Source organism: Myodes glareolus, chromosome 6, assembly GCF_982192425.1.
Source record: "Myodes glareolus chromosome 6, mMyoGla1.1, whole genome shotgun sequence".
Classification (NCBI taxonomy): Eukaryota; Metazoa; Chordata; class Mammalia; order Rodentia; family Cricetidae; genus Myodes; species Myodes glareolus.
Window position 1 is genome coordinate 108,818,701 of NC_142031.1, and position 23,897 is coordinate 108,842,597.

Below are 23,897 nucleotides of genomic sequence, written 5' to 3' on the forward strand. Positions count from 1 at the left end.
GGGAAAAAAGGAAAGGGAGGGGGTTTAAAAAAAAAAAAAAGCCGGGACTAGCTCGCAGCTTGTCAATTTCAACATCGGGTCACATGACCAGCACCTCCCTGCTAAGGATGGGGATAGATTTCCACGTCAGCTTACGTCTCCAAATTTCTACTTCACGGATCCGCTTCAAAGAGGCAGCTGCAGTGGAGAATCATGTTAAGCTCGGCTACTGCGGAGAGCCCAAGGTAGCCCAATGATGGATTTTGATGAGCGTGGTCCCTGCTCCTCTAACATGTATTTGCCAAGTTGTACTTACTACGTCTCGGGTCCAGATTTTTCCAGCCTCCCTTCTTTTTTGCCCCAGACCCCGTCTTCGCGCCCAATGACATACTCCTACTCCTCCAACCTGCCCCAAGTCCAACCCGTGCGCGAAGTGACCTTCAGAGAGTACGCCATTGAGCCCGCCACTAAATGGCACCCCCGCGGCAATCTGGCCCACTGCTACTCCGCGGAGGAGCTCGTGCACAGAGACTGTCTGCAGGCGCCCAGCGCGGCCGGCGTGCCTGGCGACGTGCTGGCCAAGAGCTCGGCCAACGTCTACCACCACCCCACCCCCGCCGTCTCGTCCAATTTCTATAGCACGGTGGGCAGGAACGGTGTTCTGCCACAGGCTTTTGACCAGTTTTTCGAGACGGCCTACGGCACCCCGGAAAACCTCGCCTCCTCCGACTACCCCGGGGACAAGAGCGCCGAGAAAGGGCCCCCAGCGGCAGCTGCGACCTCCGCTGCGGCGGTGGCTGCGGCGGCCACGGGCGCGCCGGCAACTTCAAGTTCGGACGGCGGCGGCGGCGGCTGTCGGGAGGCGGCGGCGGAGGAGAAGGAGCGGCGGCGGCGACCCGAGAGCAGCAGCAGCCCCGAGTCGTCTTCCGGCCACACTGAGGACAAGGCCGGCAGCTCCGGTGCGTATAAAGGCAGCAGCGCCCAGCGCTTTATGAAAGGGGAGTTGGGAATCTAGCGCAGCACCGCTGTTAAATTTTTATATGCTGTTTTATAAGCATATAAGGTTTATGAAGGGCCTTTAGGTTTCCCCCAACAAAACTTTGTTATAAAAGGAGGGATCACGTGGCGAGTGCTGAAATTGGCCGTGAAATACCCACCGGCCAAAGCACGCTTGGAAAAAAAAAAAATACAACTCCCCTTTTTCCTCTTTTCCCTTCTCAGCTCCCAAACCCAACAGCATGATCCCGCTCGAGGCCAGCTCCAGGCTGGGGAGCCGGAGGTGGGCGCCTGTAAATTCCCCCTACAAGGGCTTCAGGAGCCTTTGATAGCGAGGTAATCCGGAGATTTTTATAAAAGCCATGTGTTGCGGCGGGACTCCAGTCCCGGCTGGGATTCAAAGGCATCGCTGTTTAACGATGGCGCTAGAAGCGCATTTAACAGATAAAGTAGCCCGCTTAGCTCGAGCAATATATTAAAAGAAACAAATTAACCTAAAGTTGGCCTTTTTGTCCAAAGGAAGCCATTTTCCTTTGGCGCGGTGGCAATTACGTGCCTCCGTTCTGTTATTCACAGTTGTTATTAAATCAGTCAAAAGCAACCTGGTTTTTTCTTTTTGTCTTTGTTGTTGTTTTTAAGGTGGGGGTGAACAACTGGCTCCTGCCTGAGGGTTAAGGAAGCCTCTCTGCTTTCGACCCTCCCTAAAATAGCATCCCTGCCCTGCTGAGGGCCTTCTGGCTGTGTGGTAGCAGTAAGTGCAGTGTGAAGGTCCGGGGTAAGGAGTTTCCTCTGCCGCCTCCCACCTCGAGAGACCTGGGAGGCTGACGGAAGATGCAGGAGTTCTTGATCAGGAGTCAGGCTGACAAAGACCCTGCAGCCGCCCCAGATGTTAAGAAGGGCTAAATCACGGCTGCAACCGGGAAAGCCTGGGGCCAGGATGCATGCCTTTACTGCCTCAGGAACAGGCGGCCCAGGTGCTGAAGGTGAAATGTCTTCGGGCGGCTATTTGTTTAGTCTGGCCGGGCAAGGCACAGCCCGCAACCCCCCACTTGCCTGCTTTCAAAGCGGTTTAGCCAGCGCAAACTCGCCTGTTGCTGTGGGAAGCCCTCCTTTTTGCTCAGGGGGCAGCCTGAGTCCTTTCCCTGGGGGCCTATCTAGGGAGCTGGCTTTTATCTGAAGCCGGATCCGACTGCAGCTTGTCCCTGGCCAGCAATAGCAGCCTGAAGGCAAGGGCCTGGAAAGACTTTGAAGGGGCCTGGACTGGGCCTCCAGACCCAGTGACTAGACCTTCTTCTCCACTGGGGGTCCTGAGGCAAGTTGCATCCCCTATTCCCTGCTCACTCCTGCCTCTTTCCCTCCTTAGGTGGCCAACGCACCCGCAAAAAGCGCTGCCCTTACACCAAGTATCAGATCCGAGAGCTGGAGCGAGAGTTCTTCTTCAGCGTCTACATCAACAAAGAGAAGCGCCTGCAATTGTCCCGCATGCTCAACCTCACCGATCGTCAAGTCAAAATCTGGTTTCAGAACAGAAGAATGAAGGAAAAAAAGATTAACAGAGACCGGTTACAGTACTACTCCGCTAATCCACTTCTCTAAGGCTCCAGCCTCCTGGAATTGGGAGGGGGGCTTCACACACGTGAAATAATATGCAGATTTTGCCCTTGACAAGGTCAAGCCACACAGTGACTTGGAAAAAAAGGGGGGGGTGATGTAGGAGAGAGGGGGAGGCTTCCACTGCAGAGATAGCCCAATAGGAAAGGGCCTGAAAACTCTTGGTTCAGATCTCAATGGTTAAGCTTCCTATTAATAATTGGATTCTAAGAGTTGTGAATCAACAGGATGAATGGTTTGGGACCCCTGGAGGTTCACTCTTAGAGCCTGCAAAAGCTTTGGGCTGGGTGTGGTCACTGGGAATTGGGCCCCCTGCCAAACCCCTTGGAGGCCACCCCTTCAGGACCCTCTGAATAGAGCCTGCCCACCCCCAGAACTCCTAAGTAAGAAGTTGTATGCTCTCCAGGTCTAGGTCAGCTTGGGGATAGGGTAGAAGGAGAGGGAAGGGTTCCTAGCTATCCAGAATGGGGTTGCTTTCCAAAAGTAATGTGAAAGAAATTTGTACTAAAAGGTGTCTGTGAAATGGGAGGAAGCTGGGGATCCTGGAAGAAAGAGAGTTCTGTCCAGGTGATATTGATATCTTTCCATCCCTCCTGGCTACCCATTGTTCTGCACCCAGGCCTGAACTCCTAATGGTCACCTCCTGCATCTCACCTGGGTTTTCTGCCTCCCAATGGTGGTGATGGGTTTTCCCCTCAAGCCCAGAGTTTGTAGAAGACATTGAAAAATCCAGAGGCTATGCTGGCTGCTGGTCCCTCAATCTCTGCAGGAAATGCCTGTGGACTGCTAGAGTTTGGCAAAGCCTCCATGACATTTAGGAAGCTTGGATTCAGTTGGTGTCAGGCAGCAGAGCAGCAGGCCTGGCCAGTGGGGCCTTGGCTTTGGCTATAAGGGCCTGAAGTCTCCCTGCTCCGAAATCCTCCATTCCTACGCTGCACTCTGCTCTCATTGACTCAGAACTGAGCTTGGAAGCTTCTGGCAATCTTCGAAGAGCCGGAGAGTGATTTGGAAATATTTTAAAAGATAAATATTATATTATATATATATTTCCCCGAAGGAACCAAAGCGAATTTTAAGATGCAATGTAGAGGGGGGCGGGGATAATAAAAATATTTAAAGGCTCTATCTGTTTACAGTGTTCCATGATTAAACTCGCTCACTGCTAAAAATATTTGAATGTATGCTTCATACAGGGATGGTGTTCAAAAGACTTGTAAATAAAGAAACCATAACCTAATGTGTTTCAATTCTCTTCTTCCTCCCAGCCCCACCCCCAATTAGTTGATTTCTTTGAGGATGCTGAAGAGAATGAGAAGGATGTTGAAGATGGTCTTTTTATTCTCTTACAATATTGTAACATTTGGAAAGTGTTGGCATGCCTAGAGCTAGCCTACCAAGACCTGAGCACTTCCTCTGGGGAGCCAGGTGCTCTCCAAGTGAATCTCTTCTGCCTCCCTGTGTTGAGAAGTCCCTGGTGGTTCTGTCTGTAATGAGTGCCTTCAGCCGGTTCTTATCCACCCTATATTTTCTCTATGTCTTAACCTGCACATAGACAGCAGAGCACATGGGAAATGAAGAGGATAGAAATGTGGGTATGTGGTCCTGGTGTGACATTTCTCTCCCTGTTTGCCTTTTCCTGCCAAATGTCTCCCCTCAGCTAACATCCTTTTACCAGTAAATGGGACGAGTTTCCAGGCCCCTGAGGGGTGTGTGCAGAGGTGGTAGAATCAGTATTGAGCTCCAACAGAAGCGAAGCATAGGAAGCCTGGCCTATATGTCCACAAGGAAAGCAGCATCTTAGGGATGGGATATGTCAGGGCCTAGTATGTGAGACTTCGCTCCCTCCAACTGACTTCAGCCCTAGAGAAGGCTTTGGGGGCCTACAATGGCCAATGGCCTGACCCAGTCTAACCTCGCCCACCTCAGGACTGAGTTGAGCCTTTCTGAGTATGCCCTGTGGATCCCTTCAGCAGTAGAGACTAGGTATCATGGCAGAAGGGAATCCCGGGAACCTCTGGGGTTTCCTGTCCAGCTCCAGCTCCCTCTCCGTTCCTTTGGGCAAAGAAAGATGCGAGCTTGCTCTTTGTTTGCTGCCTTTGAACTTCTGCCTTAAATTTGGACATCACCCATAACCTTGAGGGCATGGCTGAAAGGGACAGAACCTTTTGTTGCCCACCCCACCCTCTCTCCAGCCACCCAGGCTGAGGCAAAGCAGCAGAGAGGGGCTCATTTGAAGAGAGTCCTTAGGCTTCAGACTCTCCTCTGTTTATTTGTTTGTGTGTTTGTCTAACTGGCGCAACGGGAGAAAGCCAGCTGAAAGGGGAGAGGGACAGACCCCTAGATGAATGTCTAGGTTGATAGACAGACACACTGAGAAGAACAAGGACCCTCCTGGGGGGCTAAGGGGGCGGGCAGGGAAGCCCGGTTTAGGAAAAGACTTCCTTTGGGATGGTTAAAGATTAACCAAAGTCTCTCAAGTTGCTAGAGAGAGTCTAGCCAGAAGAACTGCTTGCAGGCGGGCGGCGGGCGGGCGCGGGTTTGATTTCTGAGCCCTATAAAAGCCCATCCTCCGATGGCTGTGACAATGTGGTCGTAAACCCGTCCCGGGCCGGCCAATTTGCATATTTGGAATGCGCCGCTATAAACCCGGCTGGGGTTTTGCAGCAATTTCTTAGATGTAAAAATGAGATCTCAATAGCAGCGGGTTGGGCACATTCTCTCCCTCTTTCTCTGCCGGGAGCCAGCTTCCTTTTCTGGGCTGCAGGCTGGATCGCCAACTTCGCCTAGACCCGCAACAGCCACGAGATGGCGCACTTCCGATCAATGTCAAAGCCGCCAGGGAGCCGGGAACCCCAGCGAGATTCTTGGCCTTTGTTCGCTCCTGATACTAAGAGCAGCACGGTACCTTATTTCACTTGCCCGGCTCCCCTTCGTATTAAAAAATAGGGAACCTGGCGCTCAAGAAGTGATTGGAGTTGTAATTTAAAGCAAAGCGCCTTCACTAGGCCTCTCCACATCGCGGCGTGGAGAAGCTGCTGCCCTTTGGCAGTGATTTCAGAAATGAGTCAAGGTAAGTGGCCACAAGTTTATCAATTTCACTGTAGTGTGTGTGTGTGGGGGGGGAGTGGGAACATAGCCGATGGCTAAGCAAAGCTCTAGGCCATGATTGAGTTTGTGGGGTGATGCGCGTTTGCCACCCCCTCCCCCGCGCTCCCTTTGGCTCTCTGTGGTTGGAAAGCGATGGGAGGCCTAAGTAGAAAAGTTGTCTGTGTTAGCTCCGTGCGCCAGCGGTTCACCCAAGTTTCTCACCCCAGGCGATCTTTCGATTTTGCTGAAATATTCAGATCTGAACGCGTTAGGTATGGCCGGAACTCAGGCAAAAGAGAATCAGCTGTGGGATTACGTTTCTTCGGAGAGAAAGAGATGGCAGACTAAGAAAAACAAAATTTCTCCTTGGAAACAATGGTGTGGTCAACATCTGTGGCCTTTGGAGCGGGGTTTAGTCCCTGGGGCAGCCCGCCAGAGGTGGCCTGTTTTCTCGGAGGTGCAGTCTAGAAGTCTGCCTAGCGGGCTAGAAATAAGCTTTGTTCCCAAAAAAGGCCATTCAAAGAAGTTGTATTTGGTTGTTCTCTCTCTCTCTCTCTCTCTCTCTCTCTCTCTCTCTCTCTCTCTCTCTCTCTCTCTTTCTTTCTCTTTCTCTCTCTCTTTTTTGAGTATGTTGGAGACAACCCCGTACTGCGTACTGCCTATTTGGAATGTGGCATCATAACCCTGGCAGACATTTTCCAACAAAATCTTCTAGCCGTTAAAACGAAGGGACTTTTAGTTGCACATTTTGTAAATTACACAAAAGCACATTAGTAAATATTATATTTGTTTAAACGGCATGGGGGTAGATTAAGTCTGACCCAGCAGGCGTTTGTTCAAGACTTTCCTAAAAACAAGTTTTAAATAACCAAAGTGCTTGCATTTTGAAGGCCAGATTTAAATCTCCTGTTTTTCCTATATTTAGTTTTTTATTTTATTACATTTTCATTTGTTTCTCAAAGTAATTTCTTTCTTTTCCCCAATAAACCACGCTGTGACTGAGTAAAAGGAATTTTAGAACAAATCGGTGCTGCCCCTGTTCACATGTGTGAGCAAAAATCATGCTTATGAACTGCTAGCTTTGTGATGTATGGACTCCAAAGCCGTGCCAGGAAAAAAAAGCAACTCTGAGCAGAAATGAGGGCCCACTCTGTGAACTGCAGTGGGTAGCAACTCTCCATACACTGAGAAGCCTCCAGTTTTAAGACCAGGGCCATTTCTTTACCTACAAAACTTAGAACACGCGGGTACTTCAAGACTACTGACAAAAGGCCCCAATACTTCCCCCACTAAAGGGCAAGGGCCATTTCGAAGGTTGGATTTAGAGAAAAAAGAAAGAAAAATATTTAACCTAAGGATAGATTAAACCTGGTAGACAAGAAAAGAAAAAAAAACCCCACACATTAAACAACCCTGAAAAAGGCAACATTTTTAAAGAACGAGAAAAAGATATTGTTGTAGAAAAAAACCTAGTTATTCATAAATGTATAAATGGGAGAATTTCTGAATTTTTGTTAATGCTGGACATGCTGAAACTATATTAATTTTCCTCCATGAAGCTGCAATCCAGCTCTACATCCTCTAGATAATTTGGAGCCCCCTTCCAAAAAAAAAAAAAAAAAGCATTGAGAATGGTCTCTATACGCAAACTAATTTATATTTCATTCTCAGGACCTAGGGATATTTTGCTTTTTGTTTTGTTTGTTGTTTGTTTCGTTTTGTCCTAGTGACAAACTCAACTTATTTTCTTAATAAGAATGTATTTGGGGGCTTCACAAGGGCCTACACAGGAAGAGGAATTGGCTATCAAGTCAAAAGCAGAGTAATCCTCAAACTCTCTTGAGTCCTGTGTCTGGCATTTCCCGCGGTTCCATGGAGAGAATGGAAGCTATCTCCAGGTAGAAACCCGCAATATTTACTCCTGAACAGACACAGACTGTGGCGGTGGTGGCGGCGACAGCAGTGTGATTGCTGCAATGGTCCGGCTAAGGACAGCAGGCACCAAGGGTTTTAGGTCAAAGGCATCTACAGAAGGAAAAGGGAATTCAGCAGCTAAAAAGAAGGGCAAAGGCAAAAGGAAAGAAAAGGGAATCACTATACTTAATCCCTTGGGGGATGGCGAATCTCCTAAAAGCCAAGGAGCTCAATAAACAAAATATTTTTTATTGAGGAGGCTAACACCTCATTGTTGTGGTTTAGAGAGAAACTGGAGCCTTCAGGGTGGCTGAGGGAAGCCGGGGGCTCCAGACCAAGAAAGCCGAGCAGGCACTTAACCCACCTTCCACGTTTAACTCGAGTTTCTGAGTCATTATATTTACTCTGTGACAGCCATATCAGGCTAGTCCGCCAGATACCTCACAGTATCCCATGGTAGGCTCTCCTGTTGTTCCCTTGCTTAGCAAATCTCAGTGGGAGTAAGACAGAGCGGCCAGTTAGAGAGGGGTTTCCATGAAGGCTTACACACTTAAACAAGGAAAGAAAAGAAAGAGCTCAAATTAAACATGTCGTTTGGTTTTTAACGAGGGGGCAAGTTGCTATTGAGAGCAACATATCTGCTTATCACAAAGGCTGATGAAGATCCAAGTGCCAATGCCATGGTCTATGAGGCTGGTAGCAGACAATCTAATTCTCCCAGCCTTTCGCAGAAATGGCATTTACTTGCAGTACTCGAGTTGACTTTCTAACCTTGGTCAGCAATAGCAGGCTTCTGGATACTATCCAACCTAGAAGGGCCATTTGGCCATCCTACAAGGCCTTGGCTAGGACCAGTCTGAGCGGCTAGCAGCTGGGCACCTGGCTTGTTTTGCCAGACAAATAAGCAGGGGTTGCAGAGTCCCATGAGAGTCCTGGATGGAGAATTTAAGGACAAAGCTTTGGGGGGGTCTATAAACCCCTTGAAAATGATGGGTCAAGTCATGGGAAGGCAGATTTGGGTTTTTCAGAATTACCCTTAGGTTCCTCGGAAGACTCCCTGAAACCTTGGAAGGTTAACAAAGATCCCATATCTGTATCAGCGTCTTTCTTTTTATTCTTGTAGCCTCTGCTATCTCAAACACTCTCTCCAATGGCCACTGGTCCTTTAAAAATCACTACCAGTGAAGCTCCTTTTTACATGAGATCCAGACAGGGACAGCAGAGGGGTCTAACCCTGATCCACAAGCCTGCTGGCCTGCTGCTGCTTCTTTTCCTGAGCAACACTCTTGAGAACTACTTCCCCACATAACATCTCTCGCCAGAGAGGTATCTGAATCGCTGAAGAGCAAAGTGCCCTTTTTCTGGCAGACCTCAGCTTCCGGGCATTTTCAGGTGACTGACTGAACACAAGCCCCACCTGTCTGGTGAACAGAGGAGGGACCAAGCACATCCTGGAAGCTTAAGGTAGGGCCATGGGCTTCAGTGCTCTGGAGCTCTGCAGCCTTTTGGTTCGCTTGCTCTCTAGGCCTACCCAAGAGAAAATTTGCCTTGGCCTTGGCTACAAAAGCAAAACAGATAGTTAATGTTTCACACAGACCCAGATTTTAGTAGTTTCCAGAGTGGCTAATGTAGACTGAAAATTCCAGTTGCAGCAGACTGATGCTCATCGGTGTTCGTATTCTCTTTCTCTCTCTCCTTTTCTCTCGTCTCTTTTTTCATCTTCTTCCTCCCTTCTTTCTCTTCCCATTTCTTTCTTTTGCATTCAGATGCTTAGATACCCAGCCCTCCCAGACAGTCACCTTGGGGAGACAGAGGTAGAAGTGACAGGGATGCCTCGCTGCTAGTGTTAGCAGAAGCCCTGATTCTTGGGCGGCGGCTGGCCAAGCAGCAGCAAACAAGCTCAGTCGCTGGAATGTCAGAAGCCAGAGGCTGGCCTCTATAGAGGCCAGTCTGTGTTTTCACTCTCAGGGTCGGCTTTGTCCAGTGGCTGGATTCATTCCGGGAGAAACCAGAACATGATCATCTAAATGTAAGAGTCTTTCTCTGCCATTTGCAGAGGCCTGAACAATGTAGTTTCTGGGATCTGGGCAGTCAGCAACACTCCTGTTGCTACTGGAGCTGGCAGGCCTAGGGCATCCTGGAGACCTCCTAACCTTGTGGGTTACAGGTCAGGGGCAAAGCATCAACTAACTGCACAAGCTCCCCTGAATCCTGCCGGAAAAGGTCACATTTCCTGAGCTTGAGATGAAGCACACACTTGGGGGTTAGCGGGGGTCCCAGGATGACCACTTCCAATTGCTTTAAAAAGCACCACTGAGTAGGACCCAGTGTCTGCTAAGCAAAGCTCCTGGTCTCTGGAGTCTCCTATAATAGGGCTCAAACCCAGCTTAACCTTCCAGGAAATGGATCGCCTCATCACCACCTTGCTAAAATGTGCACACTGTATCACAAAATGGCTGGAACAAGGACTTTTCTAGCCATGTCTTTGGGTCGTGGGGTGGGGACAGCAAGGTAAGAGTGTAGTGACAGGTTTTTGTCATAACTTCAGGGAGGCTAGGAATGCTAAGGCTTAAAGGAAAGCAAGAGAGAAAGCCCTGTGGTAGAGGCGTTTGCTGGGCATGTTCTCCCAGGGTTTCACCTCCAGTTCTCCCTGTACAGAGAGACCAGAGACCCAAAGCTAACATTCTAGTCCACCCAAAACAAGAGAGTTTGGGTCTCCTCGGGGTGATGGGGAGTATGCCTTTGACTGGGGGGGATATCCTTTGCTAGGGTTGCCAGACAGTTGATTTTCACCTCACTAAACCAGCTATGCAAGGTTGTATGACAGAAGTAGAGAGCCATGAACCGACTGAGCATAGGGAAGGAGAAAAATCTTGACTGGCCAAAGGATGGAGTGGGAAAGTCGCGAGGACCGAGGAGCCAGGCAGTGATCAGCCAATGCATTTCGGGCAGTATTCTTTGTATGATGCTCGAGTGGTACTAGCTAGCTTCCAGTTCACTGTGGATTCTGGACACTCCGAGGGTCTTAACAGCCTTAGGACCACGCCAGTCTCTTCGGGGAGCCAAATTTAAGAAATGAATAGAACGAAGAGACAGAGACAGAGCCTGCTTAAATGATCAAGGGACGACAGGGACTCATGGAATCCAGAAGACATGGGAGCACCCAAAGATGGCTGGGGTGCACATCATAAACACCCCACTTGTTAAGAGCTCAAGGCCCAGGGGTGCTTCCAAATATATTCTTTGGGGGGGGGGGCGGTTTGCAGACTCAAGAGCCAGTTCTCCTGACCACTTTGAGGCAGCCCCCTCAGTTCTGGCCTTCGGGCCATAGGTGTCAGGCGTGCGTCTTCTGGCCCATCAATACAGATTACATATTTATATCAATCGCGGGCTTCGAGGGCGCCCTCGGAGAGCGGCCCTGCGCCTACGAAACCAAACTGGGAGTGGTCGCGTGGAAACTCTGGCTCGGGATTGGCTGCGGGCGCCCGCCGCGGTGCGGGGGGATTGCTAATCGTATTCAGCATGTTTTGCACAAGAAATGTCAGCCAGAAAGGGCTATCTGCTCCCTTCGCCAAATTATCCCACAACAATGTCATGCTCGGAGAGCCCTGCCGCGAACTCTTTTTTGGTCGACTCTCTCATCAGCTCGGCCAGAGGCGAGGCGGGTGGCGGTGGCGGTAGCGCAGGGGGCGGCGGAGGCGGCTACTACGCCCACAGCGGGGTCTATCTGCAGCCAGCCAGCGACCTGCCCTATGGGCTGCAAAGCTGCGGGCTTTTCCCCGCACTGGGCAGTAAGCGCAATGAAGCGCCGTCGCCTGGAGGAGGAGGTGGTGGTGGTGGTGGTGGTGGTGGCAGCGGGGGTCTGGGTCCCGGGGCTCATGGCTACGCGCCCGCGCCCCTAGACCTGTGGCTGGACGCGCCCCGCTCCTGCCGGATGGAACCGCCCGACGGGCCGCCGCCACCGCAGCCACAACCCCAGCAGCAGCAGCCGCCCCCGCCGCAGCCGCCCCAACCCCAGCCGCAGGCCACTTCGTGTTCTTTTGCGCAGAACATCAAAGAAGAGAGCTCCTACTGCCTCTACGATTCTGCGGACAAATGCCCCAAAGGCTCGGCCGCCGCCGACCTGGCTCCTTTCCCGCGGGGCCCGCCGCCCGACGGCTGCACCCTGGGCTCTTCTAGCGGAGTGCCAGTGCCGGGCTACTTCCGCCTGTCCCAGGCCTACGGCACGGCCAAGGGCTTCGGCGGCAGCGGCGGCGGCGGCGGCACGCAGCAGCTCGCCAGTCCCTTCCCTGCGCAGCCCCCGGGGCGCGGCTTCGAGCCGCCGCCGGCACTGGCCTCGAGCTCGGCGGAGGCGGCCGGGAAGGAGCGAGCCCTAGACTCCACGCCGCCGCCCACGCTGGTTTGCACCGGTGGCGGCGGCGGCGGAGGCTCGCAGGGCGACGAGGAGGCGCACGCGTCATCCTCGGCAGCTGAGGAGCTGTCCCCGGCCCCCTCCGAAAACAGTAAAGCCTCGCCGGAGAAGGACTCCCTGGGTAAGCAGAGTGCAACCGAGGGCTCAAGTCAGGCGGGCAGACAGACAGACCCACAAGGAAGGAGCAGAGGACCAGGAGCTCGCGCGGCAGCCGCAAGCCTTGGCCCAAGCTGAAGGCAGGCTGACCTTCTGAACTTGTTTTTTAATATTTGGGCGTGGGGACGCTGTAAAAACCCATGTCGGGCTTAGTGCCCCACACCAAGACGTCCTTAGCGCTGGCCCCAGCTCACCCAGACTTGGGGGGATGAGGACACCAGTGAGCAGCCCTCCTCCTGTGCATGCACTTTCTTGTGGCCCTGAGTACCCCCAAGCCCTGGTCTCCAGCCCAGCCTGCTCAGCGCGGCCCACGCGGGGGGAGGGGCAGGGAGGGAAAGTGGCTCGCCTGCAGATAGCACGGATGTTTGTAAGGCATCCAAAATAAGCAGCCGCCAGCGCCAATAAATAAGCCCATTAACCGGCGAAGTTCGAGTTTACGATCCCCCGTGCCTTTTTCAAAGTTCCTGGAGGGGCGGGAATCCTTGTTGCAAGAAGAAGAAAAGGCAAATCCTGCCCGGACGCCTGGGCCCTGAACTGAAAACCTAGGAGTGGCCATTTCCCTTCTGTTGGAATTCGTTGTCACCCAACTGCACACCCCAGTTTCATGGAGAGACAGAGGCGGAACAGCCCTTGACCCCAGAATCGGCTTTTCGGGGACTTTCCTATTGGCCCAACTATATCCTTCTCCTCTGGCCTAGGGCAATCTAGGAGGCTAGGGTAAGCCTTAGTAAAGCTGCCGGCTTCTCATCCAAATAAATATCCCTTACCCCCAGCCTGGGGGCCGCAGGAAATGCTTCCCTGCCACTGCGTGAGAGGCAGAGAAAGGCGTTAAGTTCAAGATGTACGGCCTTGCCTACTCCAGCCTTTCATTCTCCAAGCGCCCCGCGGAGTGGCGCTAAAACAGGTGCCTGGAAAAAAGTAGGGGGAAATGTAAATTGGGAGGACCGGGTGTGGATTGGAGGCCCACTCGATTTTGTCATGCCTTTTGGAGGAATTTCTTGTTCTCCGAAAGTCAAAGGAGGGCATAACCCTCTCTCTATGAATTCGGGTATCCCTCTAATGGGAAAGACCCGGAATTCACCCCCCTCGCACAGCCCGAGTGGCCTCGACTTAACCTTCCCCTCTGCATTCTCTTAAACTCCAGGCAATTCCAAAGGCGAAAATGCAGCCAACTGGCTCACGGCAAAGAGCGGCCGGAAGAAACGCTGCCCTTACACGAAGCACCAGACGCTGGAACTGGAGAAGGAGTTTCTGTTCAACATGTACCTTACTCGAGAGCGTCGCCTAGAGATCAGCCGGAGCGTCCACCTCACGGACAGACAAGTGAAAATCTGGTTTCAGAATCGCAGGATGAAACTGAAGAAAATGAACCGAGAAAACCGAATCCGGGAGCTCACAGCCAACTTTAATTTTTCCTGATGAAACTTCCAGGCAACGCCCGTCTTTTCGCTTCCAGAGCGCCTGTACCCCTCCTTCGGCCTCCAGCCTCTGCCCCAGAACTCGCACCTGTGCCGGAGCCCCATTGCTCCCTTCCACACTCGCCGTCTCCCAGGCCGTTTCGTCTGTGCAGGGCTGGTTTGTTCTGACATTTTGTTTCTTTGTCCGTTTGCTTGGTGTTGGTTTACTTATTTTCTGGGGGAAAAAGCCATATCGCTAAAATTCTATAGAGATTGAGATTATCCTCACTGTCAAGTCCTGACTGGGCTGGGTTCGCGGCCTCGGGGGTTCCTACTGCTAGTACTGGCCCAGTACTCCTACGCTCTGGTTTCCTGCTCAGCCCTGGGTAAACTTAGCCGGAAGCCCTAGTCCCATTGTCGGCGCTGAGGTGTCTGGCCTGAGGTCAATGGTGCAAGGAGCCGCCACCGGGTTCGCCAGCCTGGAGTGCTGGGCTGTGTTTAATCAGGGAGTACAGGCCTGATTTCTCTTTTCTTCCTTCTTTTCTTCCTTGGCCAAGAGCGGAGTATTGAAACATGGACATGCAGGTTAGCTATAGGGCTTGAACTGGCTGATTAAAAAAATGAGAAAGAAATAATCAGAAAGATTAACTTTTTCCTTCCTGTGTAAGATCTCCCAGCTTTAAAAAAAAAATAAAAAATGGCCAAGAGAAGGAACCTTCTCTTCCCGTTTGCCTAAGGTCTTGCTTGCCTGACTAAACTCCTTCATTTACCTTTGAATTTCCATGTCCTGGCTGTTGATAAATAATGCAGGTTTGTTTATACATGTGGAATTAGTGGATTTTTGCCATTAAAATTGTTGCCATTTGGTAACACGCGAAAAGCACACCACGATTCTCCCTATCTTATGGAGTTGGAGTTTTTTGTTTTGTTTACTTTTGTTTTGCTTTAATTCACTTTTTTGTTGTTGTTGTTGTTGTTCTGTTTTGTAGGCTTTCTGAAATTCATGGGAGCCTAAGTGGGCTGGGGCAAGCAGATGAGAGAAGGGAGACATTGTTTGGATTTTCTTTATACTGTGAAGTTACATGCATAAAAGGGTCAAACCTGTAGGTGCAGAAAAAGAAAAAAAACTATAAGTACAAATCTGTATAAATGTCTATTATTATGAAAAATTGCCAATCTTGTTTAAGCAAATGCATTCTATCGTTATTATAAATGTTAGTTCTAGCTTTATTTACTTCAAATCTTAAATCAGAATAAATTAATATTGTATTGCTGCTGTGCGTGGAAAAAGATGATGTTTATGTTCTTATAGAATAAAAGCTGTGGAATGAAGCTTTTTAATTTTACCTCTTTTTTGATTTCTTATCTTCACCTTCCACTTTATCCTGTCCACCACTTTTACAACAGGAGGGCTAGCCCGAGCCCCCTGCAATTACTTTAGGCATCTATTTAAATATTACCTAGACGGTCGTAATCTGTCTGGGCCCTATAGCCCTGGTGCCTGAAGGTTTGTCGGCTTTTGTTCAGTTTTATGACTTGCTAGTATATCTGGATTGTGGCTGTCTTGGACCAGTGGTTTCAGTTGAGAGGAGAGCTGCATAGACAGAGGAAGCTAAGCAGGATTTCTTTCGGGAGCCAGAGAGACTCACGGAGGCCAGTTATTTTGCGGGTGTCCAGGTCCCAGAAGACCCCACGCCCTAAATCCGCAGAGGAGAGCCCACTCGCAGGGCACCACTGGTGCCTGAGGCAGCGGTTAAGTGGACCGGGGCCGAGCTGTCCAGGGTCACCCCCTCCCCCTGCCGGGCCTCCCCCACCTGGCGGCCCTCCGCTAGGCCACGCGTTTCCTGCTCGCCGGAGGTGGGGGGGAGCGGCTTGGGGGGGAGGGTCGCGGGAGCGCGCGCCTCAGCGGGCGGGCTGCTAGGAGGGAGATGTGGGGGGGGAAGCGAGAGGCTGCGGGGAGCAAGTCGAAGGGGCCTGCCACCAGACACAGGACTGGGCTCGGTGCTGTCCCCTGCGCCTTCCGGTCGTCCGAGGAGGCTGCCGCACTGTTCTGCTTCGCGAAGCTGCAGAATCTGGGGAATCCTCGGCAGGCCTCTCGGTCTCCCCTCTCTTCTCGTCCTCCCCCCCACTTCCTTTTTCCTCCTCTTTTCTCTTTTCCCCTTCTCCCTTTTACTCTTTCATTCTCCTAGGCGTACCTTCCTGCGGACCGGTGGGTGGCTTTTTCCTCCACCACAGGTTTGGGGCAGTGGCTGGCGCAGGGTGCAGAGGGCTGGTCTGGGCACGATCACAGCGCAGGGCTCTTTCCTTGGTGGCGACGGTGGCGGCAGCGGAGGCGGCTGCGGGCGAGGCAGCCCGGCGCCGGCAAGCAACAGAACTGGTCGGTGATTTAGGTAGTTTCCTGTTGTTGGGATCCACCTTTCTCTCGACAGCACGACACTGCCTTCATTACTTCAGTTGAAAGCGTCTCCAGGTACCAGCCGGGGTTGGCCAGGCCGGCCATCAAGGCCCTAATCGTGCCAGGCCTGCGGTGGCAACCTCGGATCCCTAGTGCAGGAGGAGCTTCGGGTCCTCAGCGCTGTGCCATCCAGCCCGCCTCCCGCTTTCTGTCCCACACCTGGCCCGGGGCAGGTACGGTCAGGTTAGGGGCTGATTCTGGGACGCCGGGGGCGTGGTAAGAATTCTGGACCCCGGGCCATTCAAGGTCAGGGGCGCTCTCTTGCTGTCTGAGCTTTCCCTACGCCTGTCGGGGCTTTACCATTCTCCTACGAGACTGGGCTGGGACAGGGACGCACCACTGTAATCCCGCCTTGAGCCGAGGGAGAATTCGTTCACCCGTAGAGCCCCGGGCTGAGGACTGAGGGCTGAGTTAGGAGAGCCGGGACCTTCCGGGGCTGGTATCCTGGTCTTGTCGCTTATCCTTCCCTCTGCAAGCACGCCCTCTGCTCCCCAAGTCGCCGCTGTGTATTTCACGTATTTCCATCCTCTTTCCTTCTTTCTTTCTTATCTTTTTCTTTTTCCTTTTCTTTGCTCTTCCCTTATTTCTGTTTCTTTTTTCTTTTGTCTTTCATCTTTCTGTCCAGTTCTCTATCTCTCCGTTTCCTTTCCCGAGGGGAAAGGGCTAGCTTGGAGAAAGTTTTTGAAGCTTTCATTTTTCTCTCGGTGCACGAGCTTGAGTCTGCTGAGGAAGGGGTGCATAAGAGAGGCTGTTCGGGTCCGCGGTTTTTGGCCTGGTGGGCCTCTGCGCAGACAAGGCCTCGGTTACGATCACGACCGGATGGCGGCGGCCTTGCGTTAGCAGCTGCCTGAGATATCCGCTGAGGGGGTACCCGCAGCGTCTTTGTGTGCCCATACCGAGGGCAGGGAAGGAAACCTTCGCTAGTTCCACTGGTTCGGAAGCTGGAATCAGAGCGGAAGCCCAGCCTAGGTTCTGTGGAGCCTGGTTACCGAAAGAGCTCCAGCAGGAAGCTTCAGGCCGGTGGCAGCTTTACCGGCCCTAACTCGGGCTTTGACCGTGATGAAGGAGCCTCGCTGGGGCCAAGACTTGACTGCTTGCTGACTTGCCAGTGGTAGCAGGTCCAGAAAATGTTAGCCTAGTCCCGTCCCCCACCCCTTATCCTGCTGGGAGTTTGAGAAGGGGGCCTTTCCCAACCTTTTAAATGAGTGGAAAGAATGCCAAATTTAAGAACTAAAAGGACACAGGCTTAAGTATTGATTTTAAATCGTAATCTATGAAAGCCACCCACTCTCAATACAGACAACTGAAAACAAACCATCCCTTCCCTCCGCAGCGCACTCTCTACCCTGAGACCACAGAATTCTGTTTCCCTTCCCAGCTCAGTCTGGGAATTGTTTTCCTTGCTCAGCTCAACAACCTGTTATCTGAAAGACCAGTACTCCGGGTTCCCGCCAACTCTTCTCTGCCATTTTCTGGATCCGGGTATTGGATTTATTTCAGAGGCCAAGGTTTCAAGGAGATTCTCAGTTGGGAATGCGGTGGTTTGTAATTATAACCATTTGTTGTTTCTAGGTGTGCATACAAACCCTTTCACATCCAAAAGAAAGGAGGAATAAAACGCTAAATACTCTGGCATCCAATCTCTGGGCTCACAAGGACAGTATCTCCCCCTTCTTCCACCAGTAAACAGCTGCTTTACACTCAGTGCCTGCTACTTATTTTGTAATTCTCCTACTTGGAGACTAATGGTGTTTTAAAAGCAATAATAATAATAATAATAACAATCCATGTCTTCTCTCGGTGGAAAAAAAGTGAAAAGGCAGAAGGCATGCTCTGCCACTTCCAGACAATTTAGAGCAGAGGTATACTCCAGGGTTATTGTCTAAATGAAAATCTGAACCTCTGAGGACTGCCGGATATTTAGAACACCTTGGACTGTGCTGGGGGTAGGAGGTGGGAGTAGGCGTAAGAATGATCTGGAGAAATTTGAAAGAAAAGGAAAATATTAGGGGGAGGGGACTGAGGCAGCAGGGACAAGCCACTTCCAGTTCCTGGTTGTGGCCACTTTCTTCTTCCTGCTGACAAGAAAAGAAGGAGGCTTGTAATTCTCCCTTGCTGGGAGAGCCTAATGTCCTGGCGAATCCTATCTCCTGGAATAGGAATGTGTTAGAGTGCTGGAAGATGTTTACTTGAGCTATTTTGTGACAAAGGAGGCAAAAAGAAAGATGGAAGTGTCTTAGGCCAGCCGTTTTGCTTATAGTGAAGTGAGGTAATGAGAAACACACTCTTGGAAGGCGCAGAATTCACACGTGAATTTCATTACACAGTTTCTAGGAGTTGTTGCTTTGTGTTCCGAACTGGGATAGGGTCACCCGCCTCCCCAATGAACAACAGTGGCTGTGGCCTTTTCACTTTCTCTCATCCCCTGAATGATTCTAAGGGGTGAGAAACAACAACCTCCATTTGGCCAAAGGATGAGATTAAAGTCAATGTCCAGTGCTCCTCCCGGGTTGATCTGTAGCACTGGACTTGAGCTGTTAGTCGCCTAGTTTTGGGGATCTCTGTTGCTTTGTTTCGCAGAAAACCAAGGCTAGAGACAGGAAGGAAGGAAAAGGGAGGATGGGAGGGGGAGAAAGGAAAGAGAAGGAAGAGAGTGTAAGGAAGGGAGTGGGGTAGGGGAGGAATGGGAGAAAAATGAGGAGGGAAGGATCCTGGAAGGGCTCATACTGGGTCCTGGAAAGGCCACTACCAAAGCTGGCGTTTTTCTTTTAGGCTAGGTTGCCCTTCAGCAAAACAAACTCTCCTAGTACTGATGTCCCCCCCCCTCCGGTCTGGGGAGAGGGCTTACAGATAATGGAGCTGAGAACCGGGTCGCTGGTTGAGAAATCAGTCGCTGAACCACTTGTGCTCAAAGTCGTGGGCCTGGGACCAGGCGGTGCTTGTGACACAATTAGATCCTTAAACCCTTGCGGGCAGCTGGCAGTTCCCTTCCTTGCAGTTTCTCTGTGGAGCCTTCCCTTGTGGAGTAAGGACGATTTGGGTGCTGGGCGAGCGTCTGACTAACTGTACAGTCTAGCAAGGCCCGGTAACCCAGTCTAGGTGGTTGTAGCAGTGATGGGATGGGATGGTGCGTCGCGGCAGGGGAGGTGGTCTCTCTGTTTGAGGTGGAGAGAGCCTTGTATTTGACTTTTTGAGGCGGGCCTGGGGGGGGGGACCTCGCATCTCTGAGGACCGAAAGGATTATTTACAGGGTGCTCACCAACCAAATACAACAGTCTAATTTAACCTTTCCAAGTCGTCATAAATTTTTACAGGGAGCCGCAGTGAGGCAAAAGAATCTGTTGGTTGTTCCTGACTTCCCACCAGCCTGCGTGGCTTCCGAAACAATAACTCCTTATGAAATATCATAAATATAGATTTAAATACAGTAGAGTGAGAATGCGATTTGGCTGCTTTTTTATGGCTTCAATTATTGTCTAATTTTATGTGAGGGGCTCTGCTGGCCGCACTCGCACGCGGGACCCGCGCCTTCCTGATGGCGTGATTAATTGTGATATAAAATAGTCCGCTTAAGAAGTGTGTGTGCCTGGTGTGTGTGTGTCTGTGTGTGTAGAGGGGGGTGACAAGGGACAGTACAGAGGCAAGGCCAGATTTGATCTTTTAATCTTCGTTGGCCACAATTAAAACAAACCAGATTGTGCAGCGGCGCGATCCCTTTGCATAAAAACATATGGCTTTTGCTATAAAAATTATGACTGCAAAACACCGGGCCATTAATAGCGTGCGGAGTGATTTACGCGTTATTGTTCTGCCGGGCGGACACGTGACGCGCGTGGCCAATGGGGGCGCGGGCGCCGGCAACTTATTAGGTGACTGTACTTCACCCCCCCCCCTGGTGCCACCAAGTTGTTACATGAAATCTGCAGTTTCATAATTTCGGCGGGTCGGGTTGGGCCGGTCAGGCGCGGGCTACAGCGATGGCCACCACCGGGGCCCTGGGCAACTACTATGTGGACTCCTTCCTGCTGGGCGCCGACGCTGCTGACGAGCTGGGCGCCGGACGCTACGCTCCAGGGGCCCTGAGCCAACCCCCAAGGCAGGCGGCAGCACTGGCCGAACACCCCGACTTTAGCCCTTGCAGCTTCCAATCCAAGGCAGCGGTGTTCGGTGCCTCGTGGAACCCGGTGCACGCGGCGGGCGCTAATGCGGTGCCTGCCGCTGTGTATCACCACCACCACCACCCCTACGTGCACCCCCAGGCGCCCGTGGCCGCGGCGGCGCCGGACGGCAGGTACATGCGCTCCTGGCTGGAGCCCACGCCCGGTGCGCTCTCCTTCGCGGGCTTGTCCTCCAGCCGGCCTTATGGCATTAAACCTGAACCGCTGTCGGCCAGAAGGGGTGACTGTCCCACGCTTGACACTCACACTTTGTCCCTGACTGACTATGCTTGTGGTTCTCCTCCAGTTGATAGAGAAAAACAACCCAGCGAAGGCGCCTTCTCCGAAAACAATGCCGAGAATGAGAGCGGCGGAGACAAGCCCCCCATCGATCCCAGTAAGTGTCTCCTCCCTGCAAGCCGGCCGCTGCCTCCACGCCGGCCACCGGGATCTACCAGCGCGTCAACTTTCTTTCGAGCCTGCCTTCGTCCTCGATGGGAGCCTCTGGATCTGGGGTCAAGAACCAGAAGTTGGTGTTTGGAACACCTAAGATAGGGGCCCCAAGTCCAGAGAACTGCGCGGAGCAGTCCGGGTCGGCTGGGGAAAGGGGAGGAGGACGCTGCAGCAAGAGGGGGCGGGGCGGGCGCAGCGAATTGATCCGAGACCCGCCGCCCCTCTGCTAAACTGCCCAGGCCCAGGACAGACAGACTTTGGGCGGTTCTTCGAAAGCAGAGCAGAAAAGTCTTTTGTGCGGCTAGATTGTTCAAGAACTGCAGCAGCAAAGTCAGCCGGGCAACCTGACCCGGGACGCTTGGGGAGACCTCCGATTCCCTCCACTTCATGCTTTCCGCCAGTGGCTGCGTAAATCCTGCCCAAGACGAGGCTGCGGCCTATGGAGCCACGAGGGGTCCCTTGGCCAGATTTATTCAAATAAACTGGAGACGCGATCAATGGCCTTGGGGCACCCTGCCTCCCACCTAGCTCCCAAGGCCTTCCGGGAAGGTCAAATAGAATGGGGACTGTCGCAGGGAAGCCAGGGAAGGGAGACAGTGAAGAGAGAAAGAGCATTCTTGTTTTAATCTTGCCACAGGGACACGGGGCAGCCTGCTCTTTGCTTTGCTGGCAAAAAGAAAATGGTTTCCAATTTCCATTCTTTCACAATAAGCAGACAGTAGGAGGAAGGAGAGAAGGGGACGGGAGAGAGCGGGGTGGGGATGGGAGGGGTGCTGGTGTAAGTGACTCTTCGTGGGTCCCTCTGCCAGGGCTCATTTTGTTTTCTCTAACCAATTCAGCGGCATCCTGCACTTCGGCCAGAGGACCCCCCCCCCCCCCAAGAGGCTCCTTCACACCCTTCCAGGATACTTCTTCTAAACCAGTGTCTCTCTCCCCCGCAGATAACCCGGCCGCCAACTGGCTTCATGCTCGCTCCACACGGAAGAAGCGGTGCCCGTATACAAAGCATCAGACGCTGGAACTGGAGAAAGAGTTTCTGTTCAACATGTATCTCACGAGGGACCGCAGGTACGAGGTGGCCCGGCTGCTCAACCTCACCGAAAGGCAGGTGAAGATCTGGTTCCAGAACCGCAGGATGAAAATGAAGAAGATCAACAAGGACCGAGCAAAAGACGAATGAGCCATTGGGGCTCATTTAGGAAAGAGCAAGCTAGAAAGAAAAAGAAAGGACTGTCTGTTCCCTTCTCCCTCCTCTCCTTACATCCCAGCCTCCACCACCCGCTCAAAGCGGCTCTATACCCCAGGCCTCATCTCCCCCTGGCAGTCCCTGCTCAGTCTGGCTCCTAGGCCTGCGGCTTTATTGGAGGAGGTATTGTAAGCTTTCCATTTTCTCTAAGACACACACACAAGGGAGGGCATTAGCTCTGATGACTGTACTGCTAGCTTGTATATATATTTAAAAAAAATCTACCTGCTTCTGACTTAGAGCAAAAGGAGAAAAAAAACTACCTTTTTTATATAAAATGCACAACTGTTGACGGGCTGTATAGTTTTTAGTCTCTGTAGTTAATTTAATTTGCTCTTCGTGTGGCAGGCCGCACTGCCAAAATACTTGAACACTGTGTTTTACTGTGGTAATTATGTTTTGTGACCCAAACTTCTGTGCTGGGTGAGGCACCCATTGTGATCGTGGAAGCTAGAATTCGATTTGAACTCAGGTTGTTTAGGGGGGAGAGAAGCAGTTGCATCGCGTATAGCTCTGTAGTGGGATACTGTGTAACTAGACCGTCCGCTAGCTGTAAGGATTTCCCAGGGAAATCAGATTCCGAAAGAGAAGGCAGGTATACGCATAGACTCACCATTACTCAAATCCTTTTGAAATGTGGGCATCTTCATCCTTACATGTTCTAGACTCCAGTCTTGTCCAGTGTATATAGAATCTCCATATTAAAGAGATGTGCATCATCAGACAAGCTTGAATATTGTTTTCGCACCAGAGGAGAAATAAGGAATTTCGGAGCTATACATGTGTGCAGAGGGTTACTACCTATGGTTTACGCTTAATTTTAATTGGGGGGAAAATGAGTGCTTATTGTGATGGAGTTAATTTTATTGATAATAAATTATACACCATGAAACCGCCATTAGGCTACTGTAGATTTGTATCCTTGATGAATTTGGGATTTCCGTCTGACTGAACATACACTGTATATTTTGCAATAGTTACCTCAAGGCCTACTGACCAAATTGTTGTGTTGAGATATTTAACTTTTGCCAAATAAAATATATTGATTCTTTTACTTTGTGCGGATCTGCTCTTTGTACCTTCTTTTTCTGGGTCTATTTTCTGGGTGGGGGCCGGACTGAGATGAAGGGGAAAGAGCCCTAATTCTATCTTCAACAAGGTGCTTGAGCCGGTCTCCGCGGTAACCAATCTGGCCAGGCCTAAGCACTCCCGACACAGCCGGTTGTTTACCGGGTGGGTAGAAGCAGGAGCAGAAAGCGGTGGGGGGCGGGGGACACGACTAGGGCATAGCCAGTCACTCGGGCCTTGTGTCTTATTTGCCAGAAGGCAAGAGGGGCATCTGAGGTCCTGGACAGAAGCACTGGGCAGCGGTGGCCAGCAGCGGTGGCAAAGTCATTTTTTTTTATTTCATTTTGGTGCCTCAAAAATTTTTCCCAAAGCTGAACCCACAAAAAGGGCTGCGGCCTTTGGAAGTAGAGTGGTCTCGAGTTGAGGAGCGCAGGACCAGAAGCTGAGGGTCTGTGGCCTGGTCTGAAGAGATGAACGGGAGCCAGATATGAACAATGAAGTGGGCCCTTCAAATATTCGGAGGTTTCCAGGAGATGGAAAATCTGCACCCTCCTGCCCCACTGGGTCCTGCCAACCGGTCCAGGGTAGGTTGGGGAGGGGGCCGGTGTCAGCGTTCTCCACTGTTATGGCACCTCCGGAGCTTGCGTCCTCACAGAAGCAGGCCTTAGCAACCGACAAGCCCCAAAGTGCCATAAAAGAAAATGAGGGCTGTTACCCTTTATGGGGTGTAAAGGGCTGCGTGGGGGGAACAGCTACAATTTCGGAGGCTCAAGCGCCTTCCAGATGTAGCCAGAGGATTCTGCTTTGCTTCTCCCCCAAACTCCTTTTCTTCACAACCCCCTCCCCCGGAATGTTGACCATCTCCTAACGCGGGAAAGGGGTACCAGGGCGCCGGTGGATGGGGCGCCCCCACCCCCAATACGCCGCCAGGTTGGCATTCCCTCTGTTGTTGCAGACAGAAAGAACT

The 23,897-nt window shown here is 51.7% G+C and overlaps 3 protein-coding genes and 1 long non-coding RNA gene across 7 annotated transcripts; 3 read left to right on the forward strand and 1 right to left on the reverse strand.

The window, feature by feature from the left end:
- The first annotated feature begins 82 nt into the window (after window positions 1-82).
- Hoxa11 (homeobox A11) lies at window positions 83-3,823 on the forward strand. Its single transcript, XM_048440142.3, has 2 exons — window positions 83-938; window positions 2,339-3,823. The coding sequence occupies exons 1-2, from the start codon at window positions 233-235 to the stop codon at window positions 2,569-2,571; spliced, it is 939 nt and encodes a 312-aa protein (XP_048296099.2). The 5' UTR covers window positions 83-232; the 3' UTR covers window positions 2,572-3,823.
- A 1,691-nt stretch (window positions 3,824-5,514) lies between these two features.
- Hoxa10 (homeobox A10) lies at window positions 5,515-14,883 on the forward strand. Of its 3 annotated transcripts, none has more exons than XM_085691060.2 (2): window positions 5,515-5,656; window positions 13,299-14,883. In XM_085691060.2, exons 1-2 carry the CDS (start codon window positions 5,647-5,649, stop codon window positions 13,571-13,573), a joined length of 285 nt encoding a protein of 94 aa, XP_085547186.1. In that variant the 5' UTR covers window positions 5,515-5,646; the 3' UTR covers window positions 13,574-14,883. The 3 variants fall into 3 exon arrangements, 2 of the variants coding, with proteins under 2 accessions (XP_085547186.1, XP_085547185.2); XM_085691059.2 differs by lacking the exon at window positions 5,515-5,656 and adding an exon at window positions 7,393-12,119; XR_015002431.1 differs by lacking the exon at window positions 5,515-5,656 and adding an exon at window positions 12,127-12,871 and having other exon boundaries at window positions 13,299-13,437.
- Hoxa9 (homeobox A9) lies at window positions 5,516-22,916 on the forward strand. 2 transcript variants are annotated; one of them, XM_085691061.2, is made up of 3 exons: window positions 5,516-5,656; window positions 20,471-20,560; window positions 21,558-22,916. In XM_085691061.2, the coding sequence occupies exons 1-3, from the start codon at window positions 5,647-5,649 to the stop codon at window positions 21,794-21,796; spliced, it is 339 nt and encodes a 112-aa protein (XP_085547187.1). In that variant the 5' UTR covers window positions 5,516-5,646; the 3' UTR covers window positions 21,797-22,916. The 2 variants fall into 2 exon arrangements, with proteins under 2 accessions (XP_085547187.1, XP_048296318.1); XM_048440361.3 differs by lacking the exon at window positions 5,516-5,656 and having other exon boundaries at window positions 16,086-20,560.
- LOC146894371 (uncharacterized) lies at window positions 13,539-16,494 on the reverse strand. Its single transcript, XR_015002432.2, has 2 exons — window positions 15,747-16,494; window positions 13,539-14,652 (listed from the first exon to the last, which is right to left on the reverse strand). It is a non-coding gene; the product is annotated as an uncharacterized LOC146894371 (long non-coding RNA).
- Window positions 22,917-23,897: the final 981 nt, after the last annotated feature.

Bases quoted from the DNA above. Each gene is read 5' to 3' on its own strand.
- Hoxa11 (XM_048440142.3), top strand. From the start codon at position 233: ATGATGGATTTTGATGAGCGTGGTCCCTGCTCCTCTAACATGTATTTG. The intron at 939-2,338 runs GTGCGTATAAAG...TTCCCTCCTTAG, and splicing joins GGACAAGGCCGGCAGCTCCG to GTGGCCAACGCACCCGCAAA.
- Hoxa10 (XM_085691059.2), top strand. From the start codon at position 11,126: ATGTCAGCCAGAAAGGGCTATCTGCTCCCTTCGCCAAATTATCCCACA. The intron at 12,120-13,298 runs GTAAGCAGAGTG...CTTAAACTCCAG, and splicing joins GCCGGAGAAGGACTCCCTGG to GCAATTCCAAAGGCGAAAAT.
- Hoxa9 (XM_048440361.3), top strand. From the start codon at position 19,984: ATGGCCACCACCGGGGCCCTGGGCAACTACTATGTGGACTCCTTCCTG. The intron at 20,561-21,557 runs GTAAGTGTCTCC...TCTCCCCCGCAG, and splicing joins CAAGCCCCCCATCGATCCCA to ATAACCCGGCCGCCAACTGG.